Source organism: Eptatretus burgeri, chromosome 15 (assembly GCF_056783735.1).
Source record: "Eptatretus burgeri isolate ZD-2024b chromosome 15, Ebu_testis_v1, whole genome shotgun sequence".
NCBI classification, from domain to species: Eukaryota; Metazoa; Chordata; class Myxini; order Myxiniformes; family Myxinidae; genus Eptatretus; species Eptatretus burgeri.
Genome location: NC_140975.1, coordinates 68,263,312 through 68,287,311, shown reverse-complemented (window position 1 = coordinate 68,287,311; position 24,000 = coordinate 68,263,312). Strand labels below are relative to the sequence as shown.

General features: G+C 43.3%; 2 protein-coding genes across 8 annotated transcripts in view; one reads left to right on the top strand and one right to left on the bottom strand.

The window, feature by feature from the left end:
- Nucleotides 1–21,744, top strand: part of IPO4 (importin 4) — an 81,921-nt gene extending 60,177 nt beyond the window's left edge. For 3 of the 5 annotated variants that reach the window (XM_085856655.1, XM_085856657.1, XM_085856658.1), the window contains exons 24-31: nucleotides 1,457–1,507; nucleotides 2,625–2,750; nucleotides 6,185–6,393; nucleotides 6,498–6,630; nucleotides 6,980–7,084; nucleotides 7,310–7,379; nucleotides 8,842–8,986; nucleotides 21,353–21,744. In XM_085856655.1, the coding sequence (XP_085712781.1) occupies nucleotides 1,457–1,507; nucleotides 2,625–2,750; nucleotides 6,185–6,393; nucleotides 6,498–6,630; nucleotides 6,980–7,084; nucleotides 7,310–7,379; nucleotides 8,842–8,966 (819 nt within the window). In that variant the 3' untranslated portion in view covers nucleotides 8,967–8,986; nucleotides 21,353–21,744. Of the gene's footprint in view, nucleotides 1–1,456; nucleotides 1,508–2,624; nucleotides 2,751–6,184; nucleotides 6,394–6,497; nucleotides 6,631–6,979; nucleotides 7,085–7,309; nucleotides 7,381–8,827; nucleotides 8,987–21,352 lie in introns of all 5 variants that reach the window. The other 2 variants (XM_085856656.1, XM_085856654.1) reach the window with 1 other exon arrangement.
- Nucleotides 21,644–24,000, bottom strand: part of REC8 (REC8 meiotic recombination protein) — a 75,603-nt gene continuing 73,246 nt past the window's right edge. For 2 of the 3 annotated variants that reach the window (XM_085856662.1, XM_085856659.1), the window contains exons 14-19: nucleotides 23,832–23,947; nucleotides 23,573–23,624; nucleotides 23,377–23,452; nucleotides 23,084–23,182; nucleotides 22,875–22,981; nucleotides 21,644–22,646 (exon numbers count right to left, since the gene is read on the bottom strand). In XM_085856662.1, coding sequence (XP_085712788.1) covers nucleotides 22,387–22,646; nucleotides 22,875–22,981; nucleotides 23,084–23,182; nucleotides 23,377–23,452; nucleotides 23,573–23,624; nucleotides 23,832–23,947 — 710 coding nt within the window. In that variant the 3' untranslated portion in view covers nucleotides 21,644–22,386. The remainder of the gene's footprint in view (nucleotides 22,647–22,874; nucleotides 22,982–23,083; nucleotides 23,183–23,376; nucleotides 23,453–23,572; nucleotides 23,625–23,831; nucleotides 23,948–24,000) is intronic. The other variant, XM_085856661.1, reaches the window with a different exon arrangement.

Genomic DNA, 24,000 nt, shown 5'->3' with positions numbered 1-24,000 from the left:
CACCACCCCATACAAAGTAGTATCCACCCCCTCACCCCACCCCATATAAACATCATCCATCCCTCCCCAACTCCCCCTATTCCCCAAACACCTTCACCAGACATTTATGATCTGCCTCGTTTTGAACCCATACTTGGCGTGCCGGGTTTGATCAAAAGACCACATCTTGTCCTTCACAAACATATTGCATGTCTGTGTGTCTAAATGAGGATGTAAAATGAGGTTAAACATGTTCAAATTTTATTTTTTATTTAAAAAAAAAAAAAAATTAGATCACGTTTTTGTTGTCATCGTCGTTGTGGTTATTGTTGTTTGTGTGCTCCTTCCATGTCCGTCATCTTTTATTCTAAAGGGTTCCTTCTGTCGTAGCGTTGCAACCGCGACGTTAAATATCCATCACGAATGTTTGTTCCAAGTCAATAGATTATTAGCTTTCCAACCAAGTCAATAGATTAATTATTAGCTTTCCAACAAAGTCGATAGATTATTGGCTTTCCAACCAAGTCAATAGATTATTAGTTTTCCAACCAATTCGATAGATTATTAGCTTTCCAACCAAGTCGATAGATTATTAGCTTTCCAACCAAGTCGATAGATTATTAGTTTTCCAACCAAGTCAATAGATTATTAGTTTTCCAAACAAGTCGATAGATTATTGGCTTTCCAACCAAGTCGATAGATTATTAGTTTTCCAAACAAGTCAATAGATTATTAGTTTTCCAAACAAGTCGATAGATTATTGGCTTTCCAAACAAGTCGATAGATTATTAGTTTTCCAAACAAGTCGATAGATTATTAGTTTTCCAAACAAGTCGATAGATTATTCGCTTTCCTACCAAGTCAATAGATTATTAGCTTTCCAACCAAGTCAATAGATTATTAGTTTTCCAAACAAGTCGATAGATTATTAGTTTTCAAAACAAGTCGATAGATTATTAGTTTTCCAAACAAGTCGATAGATTATTAGTTTTCCAAACAAGTCGATAGATTATTAGTTTTCCAAACAAGTCGATAGATTATTCGCTTTCCCACCAAGTCAATAGATTATTAGCTTTCCAACCAAGTCAATAGATTATTAGCTTTCCAACCAAGTCTATCGATTATTAGCTTTCCAACAGTACCATTTCTATTATTCTGACAGCACGAACCCTTTAGAACAAAGTGTCTCACACTTTAGACACCACACGCACATGCGTGCGGCATGCAAACGCACACACACACACACACACACACACACACACACACACACACACACACACACACACACACACACACACACACACACACACACACACACACACACACACACGTCTCTCTTCAGTAACAGACGTAGAGATTTCCATCTGTGGATAACATTTTGAGACTAGTCCAGTCAAGCTGCTTTTCATGTGTTCTTGGTTAACGTGGTTAAGTAATTTCTCCACCCGAAGTTCATTGTAAGTATTTGCCGTTCCAGGTGACGTGTCAAGCAGTCCCCCTGGAGGATGTCGATGAAGATGTGGAAAAGGTAAGTAGTAAATCACACATTTTGTGTTCGTGATTGTGCGCCATGTACACAGTGTGTGTTTGTTGTTGGTGATGTACAGGTTTACAACGTCACCATTTTGTGTTTTTGTTACAAGTGCAGCTGTTGGTGCTCGGAGTAAAGAGAAGAATTGTTACAAACTGCCAGCATGAGTCATGTCATCCAATAATGGTTAACATTGGGATTGAAGCACACAAAATGACAGATTGATGCAAAATTTAATGCTTGATGGAGATGAGGCTGTCATGGGACCAGAAAGCATTCACAGGAGTAAAGATAGAAATAAAACGTAGATCATAAACGTACGTACGAATCAGACTTTCTTGATTGACTGATCGACATAAACGTACCGGTGAGACTTGTTGACTGATTGATCAAAGACGTACTGGTATCTTCTTCTTATGTATGGCAGCTTGGCTGCCGGGTAGCTATCATTTTGTTGGGGCGCAATTATGCCGCTGATGCTGTGCCCCTCTACCAGTACACTGGTACTCATTACGCCGACCTCAGAAAGATGACAGGCTGAGTCAACCCCACCTGGTTTTAATTCAGTGGCCAACGGGGCTCAAACTCAGGACCCCAAGATCCCAAGCCAACACCTGGCTGTAGATGTATTAGTGACACTTCTTGACTGATCAATCACCCTGCTGTTGGCATTTCCCCCTCCTCTTGCTGTTCCTTTTGTTATGTTGCTTCCTGATCCATTCTGTGTTCGAGCTCTTACATGAACCTTGTCTCTATGAAAAAAAACTTTTTTTTTTTTAAGCATTCCATTTCTTTGTCCATTGGCTTGGGTCAAGTGATTCACAGTGAGCAGACTGAGGCTGCATCGGAAGACTTATTCACAGATATTTTCGTTTATAGAAATATTTTGATGGTTTTGTGATGTTTATTTATTTATTTATTTTAATTTTTCCCTGGGATATTGGCTTTAAGTTACATCAGTCTCCAAAATTTCCATTTTCTACCCCACCTGAAACACACTAAACATTTATATCAGTTAGTGAGTGAGTGGTTAGATATTATTAAATAATATCCAGGCTGTAGAGAAGTTTGCTTTGTGTAAAGCAGTAAACGTGATGTCTGCATAACCTTGCAGGCGGAATACGAGGCGATGGTCGCCGAATATGCTGGCGATACCATCCCGCTGCTGGCTAAAGCCGCCGGAGGGTCTGCGTTTCTCCCGCACTTTGCTGCACTCACGCCTCGGCTACTCAGTCGGATGGTATACACGATGCGGTTCACACCTTGCTTTCTCTCCAAATGTATTGTTCTTCTGTGCTTTCAATGCTAAAGATTGATGCTTCTCGGACAACGCACAATCCATCTGGAGGATATTTATCAATGTATCAACAAAATGAAATCCACACGACATCAGTTATGTTTTTGCGAGTACACAGTTGGCTATAAAACACGCGACACGTACGGTGACTCGATCTTGCGTGCTCAATTTCATTTATTCCTATTATATATTTTATCGTTCGTTTTATCGGAATTTACACTTGTAGAAGAGAGGAATTACGAGCGATTTGTATCAGCTTTGGTGAGCCTTGCAGACGAGCATTATCTAATCAGAATTTGATGCAGAAGTTTCTTCCCAAATCCAGACCAAAGGCCGAGCCATCCTTGCGCTCGAAGGGAGCGGTGGCACGGTAAGTGTGCGATGTTTCCCACCAAGACCGCGTAAGCGAAACAAACGTCCTCCATTGCCGAGCATCTTACTCGCCAACGTCCATTCTCTTCTCCATGAAGTCGACGAGCTTACTTGCCATGTTCGTACTGCGTATAACTTCAGAGACTATTCAGTGTACTATATTACAGAAACTGCTTGTTTCATCCATCCCTGACGCCGCTGTACGGATCCCCGGATTCACCATTCTGGTCGTGTATTTGAATCGGTGAACAAGGAGAAAGGTGGTGGATTGTGTTTCATGGTGCACAGGCTCCAAGATTATCTCTCGTTTCTGCACACCTGAGTTGGAAACCTCCAATGAACGACAATGACACATGTCCCGACCAAACTTAACCATTTTTACAGCAGATTTGATCACTCGGTGAGTGCAACACCATCCACAGATGAAGCGTCTCCTCAAGCTGTCTGTCTCTTTCTGTCTGTCTCTTTCTGTCTCTCTGTCTCTTTCTGTCTCTCTGTCTCTTTCTGTCTCTCTGTCTCTTTCTGTCTCTCTGTCTCTTTCTGTCTCTCTGTCTCTTTCTGTCTCTCTGTCTCTTTCTGTCTCTCTGTCTCTTTCTGTCTCTCTGTCTCTTTCTGTCTCTCTGTCTCTTTCTGTCTCTGTCTCTTTCTGTCTCTCTGTCTCCCTCCCTCTCTCACCCTCACTGTCTCTGTCTCTCTGTCTCTCTCACCCCCATCACGTGTTAAACCATATCGATAAACAAGTGCCTACCTCTGCTAGTTTACTTGTATTCAATATTAGTTTTGCTTTTAACACAATTTCACCTCACAAACTTCATTTTCAACTCGTGCACTTGGTCTTCATTCAATTTGTAACTGGATTTTGGATTTTCTTTTGGACAGACCACATGTGGTCAAAATTGGTTCCAAAATATCTCAGACGGTCGCCCCGAACACCGGAGCGCCGCAGGGCTGTGTCTTATCCCCGGTGTTATATTCATTGTTCACTCGTGATCGTCGCATCATCTGATAGCTCACTGGTAGTGAAATTAGCAGACACAACTGTTGCTGGCTTGATTCTCGACAGTAATGAAAGTGATTACCATAATCAAGTTGAAAAACTTGTGTGTTCTCTAAACAATCTCAAACTCAACATCGTAAAGACAAAGGAAATTATTGTTGACTTCCAGAAAACCAAAATTCACATTCATCCCTTGGTTATTCATGATGATGGAGTTGAAATTTTTGACATACATATTTCCAATGACCTAAGGTGGGAGATAAACACCAATCACTGTACAAAGGAGCCTCAAATGGTTGTTCTTTCTTCAAAGGTTGAAACGTTTCGGTGTCGGCTGTCCTGGGTTGATCAAGTTCTATCGCATAGTGATGGAGAGTGTTCCGACACTGTTTCACTAACTGCTATGACAGCTCGACGTGGGACGACCGATCCCAACTCGACAGGATAGTAAAGACTGCTTGTAAAATGATTGGGTGTGATCTGTCTTCCATCAAGAGTCTGTACTTCAGTCGAGTAGTGAAAAGAACGAAAGCTATCATCCGAGATGAGGTCCACCCAGCACACGACATTTTAAAACTTCTCCACTCAGGTAAACATTGTCGTTCCATCAAGACCAACTCTAGTCGCTTGTACGGCAACTTTTACCCAACTGCAATCCACACCTCGATGACTTGTGAGCATCCAAAGAATGGCTTTGGATATTTTTATACCTCCTCTGACGAAGTCGCTGGTGGCATTATGTTTTCGGTTGTATGTACGTCCATCCGTGCTTATTTTCTCTCTCTTCTCTGCAACCACTTATCCCATTGACACAAACTTTTCACCATCAGTGTGACTCCTCATGGAGAATGTTTTCATGATGACTGTGATGTCAAAGGTCATGTGGCGTGGCAGCCATGTAGGAAAAAAGGAAAAACTTTGGACCTCTGTATCTCTGAAACCGCTCCATGTAAAAAAATTAACATAAAAATCTTCTTCTCCAGAACGGCTTGACAGATCGACGGGAAACTTCACCCACATGTTTCCCCAAGCCTTGAGGATACCAGTTTGTTTACAAATAATGGGTCACATGGTCTGGCAGCCATACACAATTGAACAAAAATCTAAAAATTATTTCTCTTGAACCACTTCATCGATTGATGTGAAAGATCACAATTATGATCTAGTAGTGATGGGAAATGTATGCTTTAAATTTCAACCTGATCGGATGCATGATCTGGCAGCCAGAATTATTTAATATTTTGAATCTGGCTTTGGGATTTAAATCAAACTTGGTACAAGTATGTGTCCATCCATCCTTCCATTGGGACCATACTCTGTGCAGAGCGTTGGTGCTTCCTAAGCAACCTCCTGAGCTATTGGACACAGTCCTGGACGGGTCACCACTCCGACACAGAAGTTTGTGTAATGATGTCATAATATGGGTGAAGGCGTATCTGTCAATGTGGTGATGTTCAAGAGTGCCCTTCTTGTTAACCATGCCACTCATTTCATTTTAACATCAAAATCTCGTTTCGGCCTCCAATCAGTGATTTCAATGTAATTTTTAAGCACGCACTGCAAAGTACTTCTCATTGTATGCACATCACATATGTATATATGTATATATGTATATATATATATATATATATATATATATATATATATATATATATATATATATATATATATAATCGCAATAAACGAATTGTTGTTGTTACATTGGTTACAATTTGAGCATTTTGTCCGGTCATGGATAAGATGAGGATTCCTCCACAGAAATTACTGAGAAATTCTCTGAAGTAGTTTGCTACTTAATGCTATGGTTTGTATTCTCCACAACTACCAGGATGTAAAATGAAATCTTTCAACGATGATCAGATGTTGTGTTTGAAACCAGAGTTGTTTCACTTTGGGGAATCCTGGCACTTCACCTGATGACACCAAATTAATGATCACCTTTTGGAGGTTTGCACGTCAAATGAAATGAGAACTATTATGCGTGTAACTGATGCTACTGTGCCGCCAGTCTCCTCGGTGCACGATCGCAGAGCGCTCATTTGGGGTCGGCGTCCTTGCCGAGACCGTGAAAGTGCTGGGTGCACCATTAGGCCCACTTGCACAGCACCTCCTGGCCCCATTCTCTACGTGTGCCCGCGATCCGGATCCTGAGGTTCGGCAGAACGCCGTTTTTGGCCTCGGCGTCCTCGCCGAAGCAGCTGCGGAAGAATTGTCACCGTATCTTTTTGCCTCAGAGTGAGGTTGACGTAATTTATGGATTTTGACTTCATCTGGATTTGACAATGGGGTTCTGAAACCTTAACCTAACAATCCTCATTCAGACATTATGCATCCATCCTTGGCTTGTTGTCCACTGTACTGAGTGTGGAACAGCACCGGCAAGTGATTGACAACATCTGTGGTGCAGTTGCACGAATGATCTTGAGCAGAACCAGCTCCGTACCTCTGGAACAGGTGAAGGCTGTAGTCTTTGTGATGTTATTGTGCTCGGCCTTTTGGGGTCCCCCCCCCCAGACAACATGAAGGCCAGGAGAGTTTTGGTCATAATCTTACATTTATGAAGTTTAAAGATACATATATAATTAAAACGTTTAAGCTCCACCAAAATGCTTTTGTTGTGTGTGTGTGTGTGTGTGTGTGTGTGTGTGTGTGTGTGTGTGTGTGTGTGTGTGTGTGTGTGTGTGTGTGTGTGTGTGTGTGTGTGTGTGTGTGTGTGTGTGTGTGTGTGTGTGTGTGTGTGTGAGATTACAGTACAAAATCATTGTAAGCCATTTGTGAAACCACAAGGTGTGTTTGTCTGTAGGTGTACCCAGTGCTGCTTCGTACTCTCCCTCTGAAAGAGGACCTTGAGGAGAACGCTACAGTATTTCAATGCATTGCACACCTGTACCAGGGTCAGCATCCACAGGTACAGGATGAGCATCACTCCATCTATCGATGGCTTGTAGGCTCGCATACAAAAAGCCTTTGTCACAAAAAACAGGTTGAAGCTGAAGGTTTCCCAGTGTTGGCCAACCACAAGTGTAGTGAAACATTTTGCTGGGTTTCTTAAAGTCAGTTTGGTTTTTTGCTTTCTCTTTTTTGCATTTGGATTTATTTTGCGGACAGAGTAATTTTATTTGTGGTGGTCCAGGTGCTGCAGCACCTTGGGGAGACGTTGGTTGTGCTGGGTCATGTGCTTGCAACAAACCAATTGGAGGAAGGTAAGAACCATGGGATGGCCTTTACCTATTTGGATTGACTTGTTTGACAAATGCACATCTTCATCTTGCTGTCAAACCTCTCCATCGTTTATAAATCTATATTATAATACGCTTGTCTGTCTGTCTGTGTGTAACATTCATTTCCACCTATTGGTTGGACAGTTGGCCTGACTCCACCCACAACTGTAACCTGAAAAATCATACGGCTGCCATTTTGATGATGATGCGAAGCCAAAGACCTCTTCAGAGCTGTCGTATTCAGTCATCATGCCCTCCCTATAAGTTTTCCCTTCAATGTAAAATGACCAAAGCATCTGTTTAAAGGATCATCAAATATTGGAGCAGAGAGGAGTCACGGGCTTTGTGAAGGTCACGGGCTTTGTGAAGGCCATCGTAGTTATAGGTCTTAGGTTTCAGGCCTCTGGTGTCATCCTATGAGCCAGTGCGATTGGAATATATCCGAGCTATATAACCATGATGTATTGTATCTTTATATCGGCAGTGGGCATGTTGTTTCTTCAAACCAGGGTTATTTTTTTTTAGTTTCAGGAGTGATTGAGGCAGCGGTCTGTTGCCTATACACCGCCCAAATAACTATGTGGCATTCTCTTGAGCAAAGGCTTTTTTACCATGGATATTCTGCGGCACCTTGCTATTATTTCTGGCTGTTTTCTCTCTTTAATGACTCGACCAAGGACCATAAAACACATATCATTTTCAAGCTCTTTGTTCCAAGGTGTTTCGGGAATCCAGCGAGATTGTGAAAAAGAAAACGTCCGTCATTATTTACTTGGTCGTTTATTGTGCGTCTGCAGTATGTGCATCAGGAAGAAGATAATTTGTCCATGGTCATTTATTGTCTCAATTGGGCTGCTCATGGTCACTTGAGAGTTGCAGTTTCACAGGGTTTCCGCATATTTTGCGAGTTGGTCGGGTGACCATGATGGGCCCTGACATGTAGGAGTCATGCTGCTGTTGTTTCGATCACAGTTTCTGTGAAGTTGTTGAGAGCATGATTATGGGAGGGGAAAGCGTTAAATATCCCACTGTTTTGATGAGGTAATGAAGAAAAGTGGAATGATCGATGTGGGAATACCATTTTGTTTTTATGATTGGGGGAGGGAGGGGTCGAGAGGAGTGCAGATTTGGGAGGGGGCAGTTGACTCTTACAGGGGGAGGGGGCTGTAATTGAAGCCTTCGGGTTGGGGAGGTTGAGGGCTTGGGGTTGGGAGGGGGGGTTGATGACTTGGGGTGGGGGGGGCAGTTGGGACTTGAAGTCACATTTACAGTACATTTTGCGGATGTTCCGCAGATCTCTGCCAGTCTCTACTATTATGATGTGGATTACCAAGTCCTTTTTGTTTTTCTTTTTCTTTTAATTTGAAGCCACAACTGATTTTGTAGTGTTGGTTTGCATTGCACAAAGCTTTTGTCTCTGAAAATGTGGGGTTGTGTGAGCCAGCTGTAAAGGATGTGGTCCTGAGCATGGTGCGGGATGCGGTTCAACGTTACCCAGCAGACTTCCAGCGAGCGCTTGCATCACTACCACCAGAAACGTCCAACTTGTTGTCCCTCGCTGCCTCCTGAACCTACTCTCCCAAATGCATGTAAATTTCTGGTGTAAATTTTTGCAACTTTCAAAAAATATTTTGAACTTTACTCCCCTTTGCCTCTGACCCGTGAACTGAGTCAAAGTGCTTTGTTTCATCGGATACAAATGTATTTTTTGGGGGAAAGTGGTGGTGGGTGAGGTTTGTGTCATGTATCATTCAGACATAACAGAAACTCGTAAACCTGGTTGAGAGTGAAGGTTACCATTTGATTCATCGATTTGTTATTCCGTTTGAATCGCTTGGGATTGATTATAATCGATAATGGAATTTGTTCAAACAGAATTGTAAGCATTTTATGCTCCCGATAGCATTGTGCACACGTGAGGTTACCATAGCCGCTAAACACAATCCATCGTACTCGTCTTCGGCGGTGATGGTCGAATATGGTAACTACACACGTCGACTTATGAATATTATTTGAAGCGGAACCAGAAATCTATCGCTTGCTCCTTGGCTGTAGACAGCTGGAATATTGTGGATTTTATTTTAATTTTTTTTATTCATCAGCGGTGATTAGTTTGTCATTCTGGATGGGCACTCTATGGAATGGTTTTTCATTGGATATATTACCCCCATGATGTTTAAAAAGTTTGAATACGAGAAGCTTGTTGAAGAACTATTACTCATAACTTGGATGGCATGGAAACTTAACACACATTCGCTATGATCTGTCCATTTGTCAAACATGAAAGCCCCACGTGTGGTTTATTGGCACATTGCAGGGGACATATGAGGGATGTTGAGGTTTCTCGTCCGATGTTGAAAATGAATGTGATTAACTTTTCTGTTTGTTTGTTAATTTTTTCAACATGGGCCACACATATTCACTCAAACACCCTCTCGCACATTAACAAAAAAAAAAAGTCATGACTGAAGATTGAGCAACGCAGTCGGCTGACATGACGTTGGTTCAGAGCAGTGTTCATGATATCGATTGTTTGTCCACATGCACTGTGTGCCACTTCTCTTTTCATTTCTTCTTGGGAATGATTAAGTACATCCAAGTCAGCTTGTGTCAGCCTTGGATTGGAAATGTGACCACGAGTTTTTAGCCGCGTTGCGAACGCTGGCTCAAAGAGAGCTCCGTGTTGTTCTTCTTCTTGTTCTGGTGAAGACAAAACCTTTCTGGGGGTGAGAATAGGGAGTGAAGCAGGCAGGGAGGCAACATGGAGGTACCCGATGCCCTGGAGGTACCCGATGCCCTGGAGGCACCCGATGCCCTGGAGGCACCCGATGCCCTGGAGGCACCCGATGCCCTGATGCCCTGGAAGCTAGCATAGCAAGGAGATTGACTGGTGGAATGACGTGGCTCTTGGACACATTTGTCCTTGTTTCTACATGGTCATGTGTTGCAATCGTTTTCATTTGTCCACGAGGGCGTGTTGAAAAGTAATCCCTCCTTTTCTTTTTCTCCAAAGCAGGTAAAGATATTTGAATGAAACACAGATACTAGCATCAATCTTTATTTTACCATGGTGTGTATTTATTTATTAACATTATCATCACTGCTGTTCAAACGTTTCTACTAACTTTGAGTAGTTTTGCCATTATGTCACGATGGAATTGTGTGTCCTGCTGACTTAACCAGCACTTGATATAGTCATCGGAAGAAAAATGTTCTCCATGAAGATTGTCCTTAAGTTTGGGGAAGACATGAAAATCTGACAGAGCCAAGTCGGGGATGGTGATCCTTCTTTTACTCTCAGGATCGTAATGGTACACCCAACTCTCATCTTCAGTCATCTCCAGTTTGTCATCCCAACTCTCATCTCCAGTTTATCATCCCAACTCTCATCTCCAGTTTATCATCCCAACTCTCATCTCCAGTGCTTCACAACACTAATGTCATCATGCTGCCCTCTGCCATCTTGACAAATGTATCACAGACAAACAGTGTCAGAATCACAAAACTTCATACCCAGTGCCAGGAAGAGCTAATGTGTGGACTACACTTTGTTTCACTCAAATATCTTTACCTGTTTGGGAGAAAAAGAATTGGAGGCATTCCAATTCAACATGCCTTCGAATTTTTCATTCAAACTTTCTCTCGACCTTCCCGTGGTGACTGTGTGCCTGGGACGTTCAGCCATGGAAAGTGAAATTGTGATCGTGCACCACAAACGATTTGTTGAAACCCATGGAAAATGGCTTTTTTCCAATGTAATGCATCTTTAACTGAACTCTGCCCTGGCGTGTGGGTCTTTTGGAATGACGTACTAAAGGACCCACACACCAGGGCAATCGGATTACCATGTCGACCTTTGCTGTGGTATTTTCACCCACCCACTCATATTGGTTACATATATATCTTCTTCTTCTTTCGGCTGCTCCCGTTGGGGGTCGCCACAGCGGATCAACCGTCTCCATTTCACTCTATCCTCCACATCTTCCATTGACACTCCAACCACCCCCATGTCTGCCCTCACCGTATCCATGAACCTCGTCTTTGGCCTTCCTCTTCTGCTCCTGCCTGGTGGCTCCATCTTCAGCATCCTTCTCCCGATATACTCCTCTTCCCTCCTGTGCACATGTCCAAACCATCTCAATCTCGCCTCTCTCACTTTGTCTCCAAACCGTCCTACCTGCGCTGTCCCTCTAATATACTCATTCCTTATCCTGTCCATCCTCATCACTCCCAACAAGAATCGCAGCATCTTTAACTCTGCCACCTCCAGATCCGCTTCCTGTCTTTTTGTTAGTGCCATCGCCTCCAAATCATACAACATAGCTGGTCTCACTACCGTCATATATATATATATATATATATATATATATATATATATATATATATATATATATATATATATATATATATATATATATATATATACTTTCCCCTTCACTCTTGCAGCTACCCTTCTGTCACAAATCACTCCTGAAACTCTTCTCCACCCACTCCATCTTGCCTGCACTCTCTTTTTCACTTCTCTCCCACACTCTCACTTACTTTGGACAGTTGATCCCAAGTATTTAAACCCATCCACCTTCCCCACCTCAACTCTTTGCACCAGCACCATACCACCACCCTCCCTCTCATTTACGCACATGTTCTCCGTCTTACTCTGACTGACTATCATTCCCCTTCTCTCCAGTGCGTACCTCCACCTCTCGAGGCTCGCCTCAGCCTGCTCCCGACTCTCCCTACAGATCATGATGTCATCCGCGAACATCATAGTCCATGGAGACTCCAGTCTGATCTCGTCCGTCAACCTGTCCATCACCATTGCAAACAGGAAAGGGCTCAGAGTCGATCCTTGGTGCAATCCCACTTTTACCTTAAACCGGTCCGTCATTCCTACCGCACACCTCACCGCTGTCACACTGTCCTTATACATATCCTGCACAATCCTCACATACTTCTCCACCACTCCCGACTTCCTCAAACAATGCCACAACTCCTCTCTTGGCACCCTATCATAAGCTTTCTCGAAATCCACAAACACACAATGTAACTCCTTCTGGCCTTCCCTATACTTCTCCATCAACATTCTCAAAGCAAACATCGCATCAGTGGTGCTCCTTCTTGGCATAAACCCATATTGCTGCTCACAAATCGTCACCTCTACTCTTTCCCACAACTTTATCCCTCTGTAATTTCCACAGCTCTGCACATCACCCTTGTTCTTGAAAATCGGAAACAGTACACTTAATCTCCACTCCTCGGGCATCCTCTCACTTTCCAAGATTTTATTAAACAATCGGGTTAACAACCCCACTGCCATCTCTCCGAAGCACTTCCATGCCTCCACTGGTATGTCATCTGGGCCAACCGCCTTTCCACTTTTCATCCTCTTCATAGCAGTCCTTACTTCATCCTTACTGATCCACCCCACTTCCTGATTCCCTATCTCCACCTCTTCCAACCTTCTCTCTCTCTCATATTCTTCATTTATCAGCTCCTCAAAGTACTCCATCCACCTTCTCAACACACTCTCCTCGCTTGTCAGCACATTCCCATTTACGTCCTTTATCACCCTAACCTGCAGCACATCCTTCCCAGCTCGGTCCCTCTGTCTTGTCAATCGGTAAAAATCCCTTTCCCCTTCTTTTGTATCCAACTTCTCATACAGCTCACCATATGCCTTTTTCTTAGCCTTTGCCACCTCTCTCTTTGCCTTTCGCCGCCACTCCTTGTACTCCTGCCTACTTTCTTCATCTCTCCGACTATCCCACTTCTTTTTCGCCAACCCCTTCTTCCTTATACTTTCCTGTACTTCCTCGTTCCACCACCAAATCTGCTTATCTTCCTTCCTCTGTCCAGATGTCACACCAAGTTCCTTCCTAGCTATCTCCCTCACCACTTCTGCTGTGGTTGCCCAATCATCCCACCCATCTTTACCACCATCCAACACCTGTCTCACCTCCTCCCTAAATTCCACGCAACAGTCTTCCACCTTCAGCTTCCACCATCTGGTCCTTGGTTCAGCCCTCACTCTCTTCCTCAACCTCACCTCCAAAATCATCCTACAGACCACCAATCGATGCTGTCGAGCTACGCTCTCCCCTGCCAGCACCTTACAGTCTCTAATCTCTTTCAGGTTGCATCTCCTGCTTAAGATGTAATCCACCTGTGTGCACTTTCCTCCACTCTTGTACGTCACCCTGTGTGCCTCCTTCTTGAAATACATATTTACCACTGCCATTTCCATTCTTTTTGCAAACTCCACCACCATTTGCCCTTCCACATTTCTCTTGTTGAGACCGTACCTACCCATCACATCCTCATCCTCTTTATTCCCTTCCCCAACATGCCCATTGAAATCTGCTCCAATCACCACTCTTTCATCCTTGGATACACTTTCCACCACTTCATCTAACTCACTCCAGAAATCTTCTTTATACTCCATCTCACACCCCATATGCGGTGCATATGCACTGATGACATTCATCATCACCCCTTCAATTTCCAACTTCACACTCATTACTTGGTCAGAAACTCTCCTCACCTCCAATACCCTCTTGACATAATCCTCCTTCAGGATTACCCCGACACCATTTCTCCTCCCATCCACACCATGGTAGAACAGTTTGAAACCACCTCCAATGCTCCGAGCGTTACTCCCCATCCACTTGGTCTCTTGTACACACAGTATGTCCACCTTTCTTCTCTCCATCATATCAGCCAACTCTCACCCTTTGCCAGTCATCGTCCCAACATTCAGAGTTCCAACTCTCACCTCCACACTTCTACCCTTCCCCCTCTGCCTCCGGACTCGCCTTCCCCGTCTCCTTCTCCTCCTTCGCCCAGCAGTAGCAAAATTTCCACCGGTACTGGTGGCGGTCATTGGTAACCCGGGCCTCAACCAATTCGGTCTGGAAATTCGTTTTGTTGTCCGCATAATGATTTGGCATAGGTTTTTACACGAGATACCCTTCCTGACGCAACCCTGGTCGCCTCTTACGACATACAGGGATATGGTACGCCTATTCTAACCAGGGCATACACCGGGCCCAGTTGCACTGGTACTCATTTCACCGACCTTGGAAGGATGACAGGCTGAGTCAACCCCCTGGTGTTATACCACTTGGTATATGTATATATATATATATATATATATATATATATATATATATATATATATATATATATATATATATATATATATATATATATATAAATTCAGTGGCCCAACGGGGCTTGAGCTCAGGACCTTTTGGGTCCCAAGCCGCTGCCCTAACCACTGCGCCAACACTAGGCTCGGGTTTATTTATATATATATATATATATATATATATATATATATATATATATATATATATATATATATATATATATATATATATATATTCTTCTTCTTCTTCTTCTTCTTCTTCTTCTTTCGGCTGCTCCCGTTAGGGGTCGCCACAGCGGATCATCCGTATGATCCGCATAGTGATTTGGCACATGTTTTATGCCGGATGCCCTTCCTGACGCAACCCTGGTCGCCTCTTATGACACAGGGATATGGTACACCTATTTTAACCGGGGTATACACCAGCCCAGTATACTGGTACTCATTTTGCCGACCTCGGAAGGATGACAGGCTGAGTCAACCCCCTGGTGTATTAATTCAGTGGCCCAACGGGGCTTGAACTCAGGACCTCTTGGGTCCCGAGCCGCTGCCCTAACCACTGCGCCAACACTAGGCTCGGGTTTTTATATATATATATATATATATATATATATATATATATATATATATATATATATATATATATATATATATATATATATATATATATATATATATATATATATATATATATATATATATATATATATATATATATATACACATATACACATATACACATATACACATATACACATATACACATATACACATATACACATATACATACATTTCTTCTTCTTTCGGCTGCTCCCGTAAGGGGTCGCCACAGCAGATCATCCGTATGATCCGCATAGTGATTTGGCACATGTTTTATACATATACATATACACATACATATATATATATATATATATATATATATATATATATATATATATATATATATATATATATATATATATATATATATACACACACACACACACACACACACACACACACACACACACACACACACACACACACACACACACACACACACACACACACACACACACACATACATATATACAACAAAATTTGTGTGTACATTATCACGACTCGTATAAGAGCTAACACACAATGTATAACAAGGGGTGGGAGAGAGAAGCACACAGTAGGGAGCAGAGACATGAGGAGATCTGTGGAAGGGAGAGGGATGGGGTGGGACACACAGGGTAAACAAGGTTGACACTACAGAGATTTTTCAGGAAAGAAAGCAGGGAATTTGAATGGGGTGGATTAACAGGGGTGGAAAAGATTGAGGTTTTGGATGGGGGAAGATAAGAGATGGTGGTGAACAGCTGTTTTGAAGACATGGAGGGAAGAGTGGGATTGAAGAGAGTGTGGCAGTTTGTTCCAGAGGTGGGAAAAAAAGAGGAAAGAAAGTGTGAAGGTGAGCAATGATTCTTGATTTTGGCAGTGTCACCAGAAGGGAGTTGCTGGTGGACCTTGAGCACCGTGGAAATATGTTGGGGGGACAGAGCACACACAGAGCATGGGGAGGGGGAGGGGTGATGCCGGAGAGTAGATGGAGATGGTCGAAGACAGAAAGAGCACCAACCTGTCTGCGGTGAGAGACCCAAAGACTCAGCTTCATTGCAGGAGATTCACTACATGGCCAAAATTATGTGGACACCTGCTCGTCCAACATCTCATTGCAAAATCATGGGTATTAATATGGAGTTGGTACCTCTCCCCACCCACCCCCCAAATTTGTGCTTGATTCTATGCAGCTGTCAGCAATGGGTGTGGCTGAAATAGCCGAATCCACTAATTATAAGGGGTGTCCGCATAATGTTGGCCATGTAGTGTACCAATGATCCAAAATCCTTGGTTTCCACAGCGTGAAGCCGAGAAAGGTGTGAGACGGGAGCACCAGCCCAGAGGGGAGAGCAGTATTCCATCAGGCTGCGGATGAAAGCTTCATATGTGGTCAGGAGTTCAGGTGTGCCAAGGAAGGACTTTGCACGATGGAAGATGCCTAGTCTGATTGGTATTGGAGGCCAGCTTGGAAATGTAGCTTTCCCAGGAAAGATCATGGCAGATAGTGAGACCCAAAAGCTTTAATGAAAGGATTTATACAAGAGGATTGTTGAGAAAGTAGATTGGGGGTGGGGATTCCAGACGGTCATTTCGGAAAGACATGGTGAGGGTGTGAGATGTGTCAGGATTGAAAGACATGTTCCAAGTGTTGGACCTGCTTGTGATTTTATCCAAATATGCAGAGTGAAGAGGGTGCTCCCTGCTGATCTAAGGGATGACATTGTATGGCAGAGGGTGGAGTCATCAGCAAAGTGATAGAGGATTTTCCAGAGTTGGAGAGATCATTGGTGAAAACCAGAAAAAGCAAAGGGCCCAAAACACTGCCTTGGGGAACTCCAGCCTGGACAGGAAGAGGGCATGAGAGAATTCCATGAAGGGCCACACGTTGACTGCGTCAGGAGAGGAAGTCTGCGAGCCATGAGTGGAGATTGCCTTGGATACCATAGGAAGAGAGTTTGGTGAGCAGTGTGGGATGCCAGACCGTATCGAAAGCTCGCGATATGTCTCGGGAGCCTCTGATCTCATGTCTGGCAATGAGGACCTCCATCCATTGTTGGGAAAACAGAAGCAGCATATCCAGGGGAGAGTGACCTGGTCTGAATTCAAATTGATGATTGGAAATCAAGCCATTGGAGAAGAGGAAGGATTTAATGTCTGAAGCGATGATGGATTCCATGACCTTGCTGATGATTGGGAGAAGGCTGATTGTTCTGTCATTGCAGGGATCTGTTTTTGCACCTTTTTTTTTAATGCAGAGCAGTAATGTTTGCTGATTTCCAAGCAAATGGGAGGCTGAATAGAACCGAGAGAGGGTGAGCAAGAGCAGGTTTTTAGGACACGTGGGCTCATGCCGTCTGGACCGGTTGCAGAATTAGAGTCGAGGTTTGACAGCAACTCTCCACATTGTCGGGAGAAAACGACACGAGTCCAGCAACAGCTGGGTGTGACTGGGTAAGGTGGCTACAGAAAGTGATGGGTTTGGGACACAAGATGTAGAAGCAGAGTTTAGGCATTCAACCTTTTCACATGCAGTGTCAGCTGTGCGGCCATTTGAGGTAAGGGTGGGACGGAGGGGAAACATACGCCAGAAACAGACGACTAAACGCCACCAAGATTTGGAGAAGGGAGACAGGTTTGCGAGTTCAGACTTGAGAAAGATGTTGTTTCCTGACTCTCCTCAGGTTAGACACATACTTGTTCCAAGCTTTGTTGAAGGAAATGACATTGACTTCAGTTGGGTTTGCCTTCCAATGAGGTGAAGGCAAGTTGTTTCAGGACAGCATCCTCGCCACAAGGTTCAGTGTACTTCGGGCGGGAGGAAGGGTAGAACAACTAAAGACAAGATGGGATAAGTCTGTGCACGAGAGAGAGCAAGTATCTTTGAAAAAAACTGATGTCGGAGAAAGTAGAAATGGGATACCAATCTAGAAATTTGATGGCTGCTTGAAGACTCTGCCAATCAGCCCAAGTGAATTGCCAGAGTCGATGGCGCTGAGATGGTTCTCTAATAACAGCCAGAAAGATGACCACTTTAACAAGCATGTGGTCAGATGAACCGATTGGAGCAAAAGAAGAAGAGCAAATATTTTCAGGGAAATTGGTCAAAACCAAATCCAGAAGAGATGGAGTACCGTTTGTTACGATCTGGGTCGGGAAGTTGACAGATTGTCAGTCCCAAGGAGTCGCAGAAGTCCTTTGCTGAAGTGCCATGGTAGATGAGCAAGGTACCCACACCCAGCCAACTAGCATGATGACAATTGAAGTCGCCACTTTTGAGGAAGAGAAAGTTGGGTTGAGAGGATAGAAGTTGGTCCATGTTTTTGGAGTGTGAGATGTAAATGGAGTCATCACTGTTTGGTGGACGGGACAACACACATATAAACATGAGGTGGGAGTGGAGGGAAGCCATAGCTCGAGGTATTCCTGGGGGTGTGGGGGAGTGAGGGCAGTGCATGGAGAGTGAGGAATGGAGTCTTTGATGAAGAGAGCAACTCCTCCACCAGGATGAGGCTCAGGTCTGTCATAAAGGAGGAGGGAGTAACCAGGGAGAGATACAAGGGAGTCAGAGACATCTTGAGGGAGGAAAGTTTCTGTTTGGCAGATTATGTCTGGTTTGTCGGTGGCAACCTGTATTGAAAGATCTGTAAGGTTAGAGCGAAGGCCCCAGATGTTTGAGGTTCACATTGTTAAGGAAGAGGGAGGGAGGAGGCTTTGGGTGCAGGGGAAGGGAGGGTGGAGGTAGAGAGTTGTTGACAGTGTGTGGGGGATTGCAGAAGAGCTCAGGGTGAGGGCCGGATGAGGAAGAAGACAAAATGTTTGGTGGTGATGCGATGAGGCATGGGACTAATAATAGAGGGGGACAAGTGAAATCCTTCAATACAGCGCGTGTGGTGAAGCAAATGAGTACACTAATGTTAAAATATGCAATTTATGCTTTTTCAGTTGAAAACAATTAAAAAGCATACTTAATATTTGAAATGTAAAAATCTTGTTAACCTCTGCCATCTTTGAAGATGGATGGAGGTTACTGTTTTCACCCCTTTCTGTTTGTTTGTTTGTTTGTTTGTGAACACTTTTACGGAAAAACTCCTCGACGGATTTCGATGAAACTTGGTGGGGGGGGTTAGGTATGGTCCAAGGATCATGCCATTAAATTTTGGACTTGGTCCCCCCCCCCCAAAAAAAAAAGTTAGAGAAAATTTTTTTTTTTGCATTTCTACATGTTTTAAGTGATTTCCAACCCGCCCCCCCAAAAAAAGAATTTTTTTTTTTTGCATTTCGACATGTTTTAAGTGATTTCCAAAACCCCCCCAAAAAAATTGTTTGAGAGAAAAATGTTTTTTTTGCATTTTTACATGTTTTAAGTGATTTCCAACCCTCCCCCCCCAAAAAGATTTTTTTTGCATTTCTACATGTTTTAAGTGATTTCCAACCCCACCCCCCAAAAAAATTGTTAGAGAAAAAAAAATTTTTGCAACTTTTTTTTTTCAACAAAATTTCGATATTATTATTATTTTTTTTTGGCATTTTTACATGTTTTAAGTGATTTCCAACCACCCCCCCCCCCAAAAAAAAATGTTGGAGAAAACTAACTCTATCAGCACTGTTGACATATTTAATGAATAAGATATAAGGTTCACTTGAGTGACCCAGCAGTATTGGCAGCGGAGGTTTTGCACTCTCCCGAGTGCTCCCCCTCCAGTTAACCTCCGCCATCAAAGATGGACGGAGGTTACTGTTTTCACCCGTCTTTGTTTGTTTGTTTGTTTGTGAACAGTGTTACGGAAAAACTCCTGGACGGATTTCAACGAAACTTGGTGGGGGGATTCAATCTGGTCCAAGAATCATGCCATTAGATTTTGGACTTAGTCCAATATGGCCGCTATGGCGGCCATTTTGAAAAAATATTTGAATTTTGGTTTTTGCATTTCTACATGTTTTAAGTGATTTCCAACCCAAAAAAATTTTTGTTAGAGAAAAAAAAAATTTTGCAACTTTTTTCAAAAAAAAATTTATTTTATTTTTTGGGCATTTCTACATGCGCGCCGATCTAGTTTAGTTTATTCAATCGTGGTTTCGTAGAGTCTGATCCGTTTTGACCTACAATGAATAGGATGTCGGGTTCACTTAAGTGACCCAGCAGTATTGGCGGCGGAGGTTTTGCACTCTACCGAGTGCTCCCCTCGAGTTATTATTGTGAGAAGCACCTTTATATATAACAGAAGGAATTAAATCGTTCGATATAGCGTGGCAGGAGGCCGCGAAAGAATGATAGCATAAGAAGAACTTAGCTTTCAGCGTTCGGCGATCGGCGCGAAATGCGATGGCGGGTGGAAATGACGTCTTTCGGCGCGAAATGCGATGTTGGGCAGATATTACGTATTTCGGCGCGAAATGCGATGGTGGGCGGAAATGACGTCTTTCGTTCGTTCGTACATGAGAGGGGCGCGTTTCTTGGTTTTCTTGCTGTCAAGCAATAAATTAAATGGTTTTCACATATAACACATTAGTTTCACAAATTTCCATTGAAATACTCAGGTATTTCCGTCTCGGTTACGCACTGCATCTACCGGACGGCCGTCATGGGCAGTCTTGAGGCACGTGGACGGGGGGGGGGGGGGATAGGGGACACCGGAGACGTGGTAGACACCGGGGACATTTTAAGCTCGGTGCAACTGTATACAGCGCACGTGCTGTAAAAATGTAAGTTGAAGATTGGAGGAGGTGGAGAAGAGAGAGGGCAGGGGAAGGAGGCAGCTTTGTTGATTTGACGAGGTGGGGCAACTTTGAGAAAGGGGAGTGAAGGGTTAGGGGGGAGTTTTTGTGAAAGGTAAGAGTGAAGCTTGGAGGGGGAAGAGTGAAGGTTGCTTTGAGAGGGAGGGGAGACGACGAGAGAAGGCACGGCCAAGGGGCGCAAAGGCGAGGGTGGAAGTGGGGAGAGGGAGAGGATGAAACTTGGTAGAAGTATGGTGAAGAAGGGAGTGGGCATGGAGGCACAAGGTTTGAGGGGTTGGAAAGAGAAGGAGGTGTGATGAGAGGAAAGAAAGAGCATGTTTGAGATGTTGAGGAGTGTACTGATTGAGAGAATGAGATATCTGTGATAACGACTTTTTTTTTTCGTTTTTAATTGTGGATTTATTTTTGGGATGCGTCTTGGATGCTTCGTGCAGATGTGTTGTTTGCAACTTTGTTACAATTTTACCCTTTTGTCTTGCAACAGGTGCTCAGATAGGAAGTGGCCTGGAAATTAATTCTTCGTGAAGATATTTAGGTGCTCACTTGTGCTTCAGCACCATTTTGCCTCTTCCATTCACATGAAATAAGTATTCGTTCAGGAATACTACCACTTGTAGTTACTTGTAAAAGTTATTTTGTGAGCGTTTCCTGTTAAACATGATACAAAACACGTGTTCAATCGAGGCTAAGACTAGGCTGTCGGTCGGGTAATGTTGCATTAATTTCACCGATAATTAGTAGAGGTCGTGCTTGTTTGTAAACCATTACAATGGCATTGTGCTTGTAAAAAACAACAACAACCTGTATTGCACAACAATAGTTCTACAGGAACTTCATGTTTCACGTTTAACCTAATAAACCAACTTTAAGGCAAAATGTGTTATCGTCAATGTATCATCGATCAAGCAACTTTTCATGTGCATGATGGACATATTACCCCCAACAAAGTGTTAGTTTGGAAAAGCATGGGTTTTAAAAACCAAATGTTGACATCAGAACACAAATGTTTTCATAAATACTTGGTACAGACTGTCTATACCATGATACATTATCACAACACAATGACATTTGTTTTGAAAAGGATGTTCTAATTTTGATGGGATCTGAAGTCTATGTGGGAACCTTCACAATTAAAATACAAAATTTACAAACGATTAAGGAAACGAAGTATAAGCTTAATATTTATAAAACTACATGGTATTCCATGTGTACCTAAACAAGTCAATTGTTGACTTGAACAGAAATCGTAATACACCTGACATTGGAAAGCTTTCACCAAACAAGAAAACGTATTTGTTATGTAGTTGTATGAACAGCATGCAGCTTGTCGTTAGATGTGCATTAATAAAACTGCAATTAAACAGCCATGAAAATTGGCAGTAAATGCAAATGATGGTTAATCTATCATGTAATGTGAAAGCAACTGCATTCAAAACTACACCAGTGTGGAATGATCTAGTGTGAACCTTGACTTGAGAATTTTAAAATACAACCTTGTATTGGAGTTAGGCCTTTGGGCTAAATGTCCATGGCCTCCTCCTCATACCCCTCCTCCACTCCTCCTTCCTCCTCAATTTCCTCCTCGTGCTGCTCCTCACCCCCCTCCTCCTCCTCCTCCTGCTGCTCCCCCTCATCCTCGTCGTCATCCTCCTCGCCTTCAAACTCGGGATCTCCCACTTGTAGTGGTATCAGCACACTGAAGTGAGGGCCTGGCCGAATGTGAATGGGACCGTACGGTTCACTCTGCCACAGCATAACCACACGCCGTGCCGCCAGATCTGAGGAACAGTGGGTAAGTGGGCACAATTTTAGAGTGAGAAAGGTGTGGTGATTGACCATTGATATCAAACGCGGTATGTCCTGGTTGTAGCCACAATGTAATCCAATCGTGTACTGCATGTGCTTATGATTTGGAAATGATTTATACACCAGATGAACCATGCCTTAGACACGCATGTCTGATTGTGTTGGAAACGTTAAAGGAACTGTGCATGTGAGGAACTGACTGAGGCAAAGCATGAAGGCTCGTGCAGCAAGTGTTTTCGGGCAGCCTGGGGGAAGTAGACTGTTCAAGTCCGTTTCCTCTGTAAGAGCACTCAGCTCTCTCATTAACCTGTAGTGCAGGGATAGTTTAGGTTAGTTTAAGGAAGAAAAAAAAAAATTTCGACTGTCTCATGGGTGAATGATTATGGGTGTGAATGGTGTGCGATCTAGCCTTTGGAAGATTTCATTTATAGGACTTGACTCTGCTGGCAATGGCATCGTTGGCGATAGCAATTCCTCCACGACCTCTGGGATGCGTTCGGGAAGTGCCCTGTACAGAAGGAAAAATCCAGAATCCATGTGGAGTATCTTTCATGACGTTTGGCCTTTAACAGGTAAAGGTGTGTGTGCGTGCGTGCGTGCGTGCGTGCGTGCGCGCGCGCATGCAACTGAGCATGGCTTGTAATAAATATATTGTGTGAAAGGATGAACAATTTCTTCATTTCATCCTTTTAACAATCCCACCTTGCGAAAGTTTCCTCCTTTGCCTGCAGGGCTGGTGTTCCTTCCGTCCGCTCCTCAGAGTGAATGGTCGGGATTTCTGGTGAAGATTCGATGGAATAATTTGGTGGGAATAATTCAAAAAAAGCCATTTTCTTCCCTCTAACTGTCAACCGTTCACATCGTAGTAAAGCTGGGTTTTAGATGTTTCACTGTTTACCTTCAGAGATGCCAAAAACTGGACTTGGTTCTATTGTGGTGGCTCGCAGAATCTGATGAAAAATGCAGATGACATAAATGATGATCACTAAAGTAACTTGTACAAATAAGGGGAAAGCAAACAGATGTGGATAAGTGTATGTACTGAGGAACAATAATATCTGTTGGGTGATTAAACAGATGAGTGGGATTCCATTTGGAAAAGGAATACAGGAATTTAAAGGAAAACCAAATGTTTGGGTTGAATCCCCAATTCCCACCTCAACCTCGCTGACAGGTGATGAGATGGTTTCAGAAGCGGGTGAGGGATGCCAGTCAAGAGGAGGCTTTTTGTTGCAGTTCATCCAGAGGGTTTTCAGAGCAGGATGAAGCCATCCTTCAGAATGTAGTGAATAACCAGCATCGAGAGAGCAAACGGAAGTGGTTTTA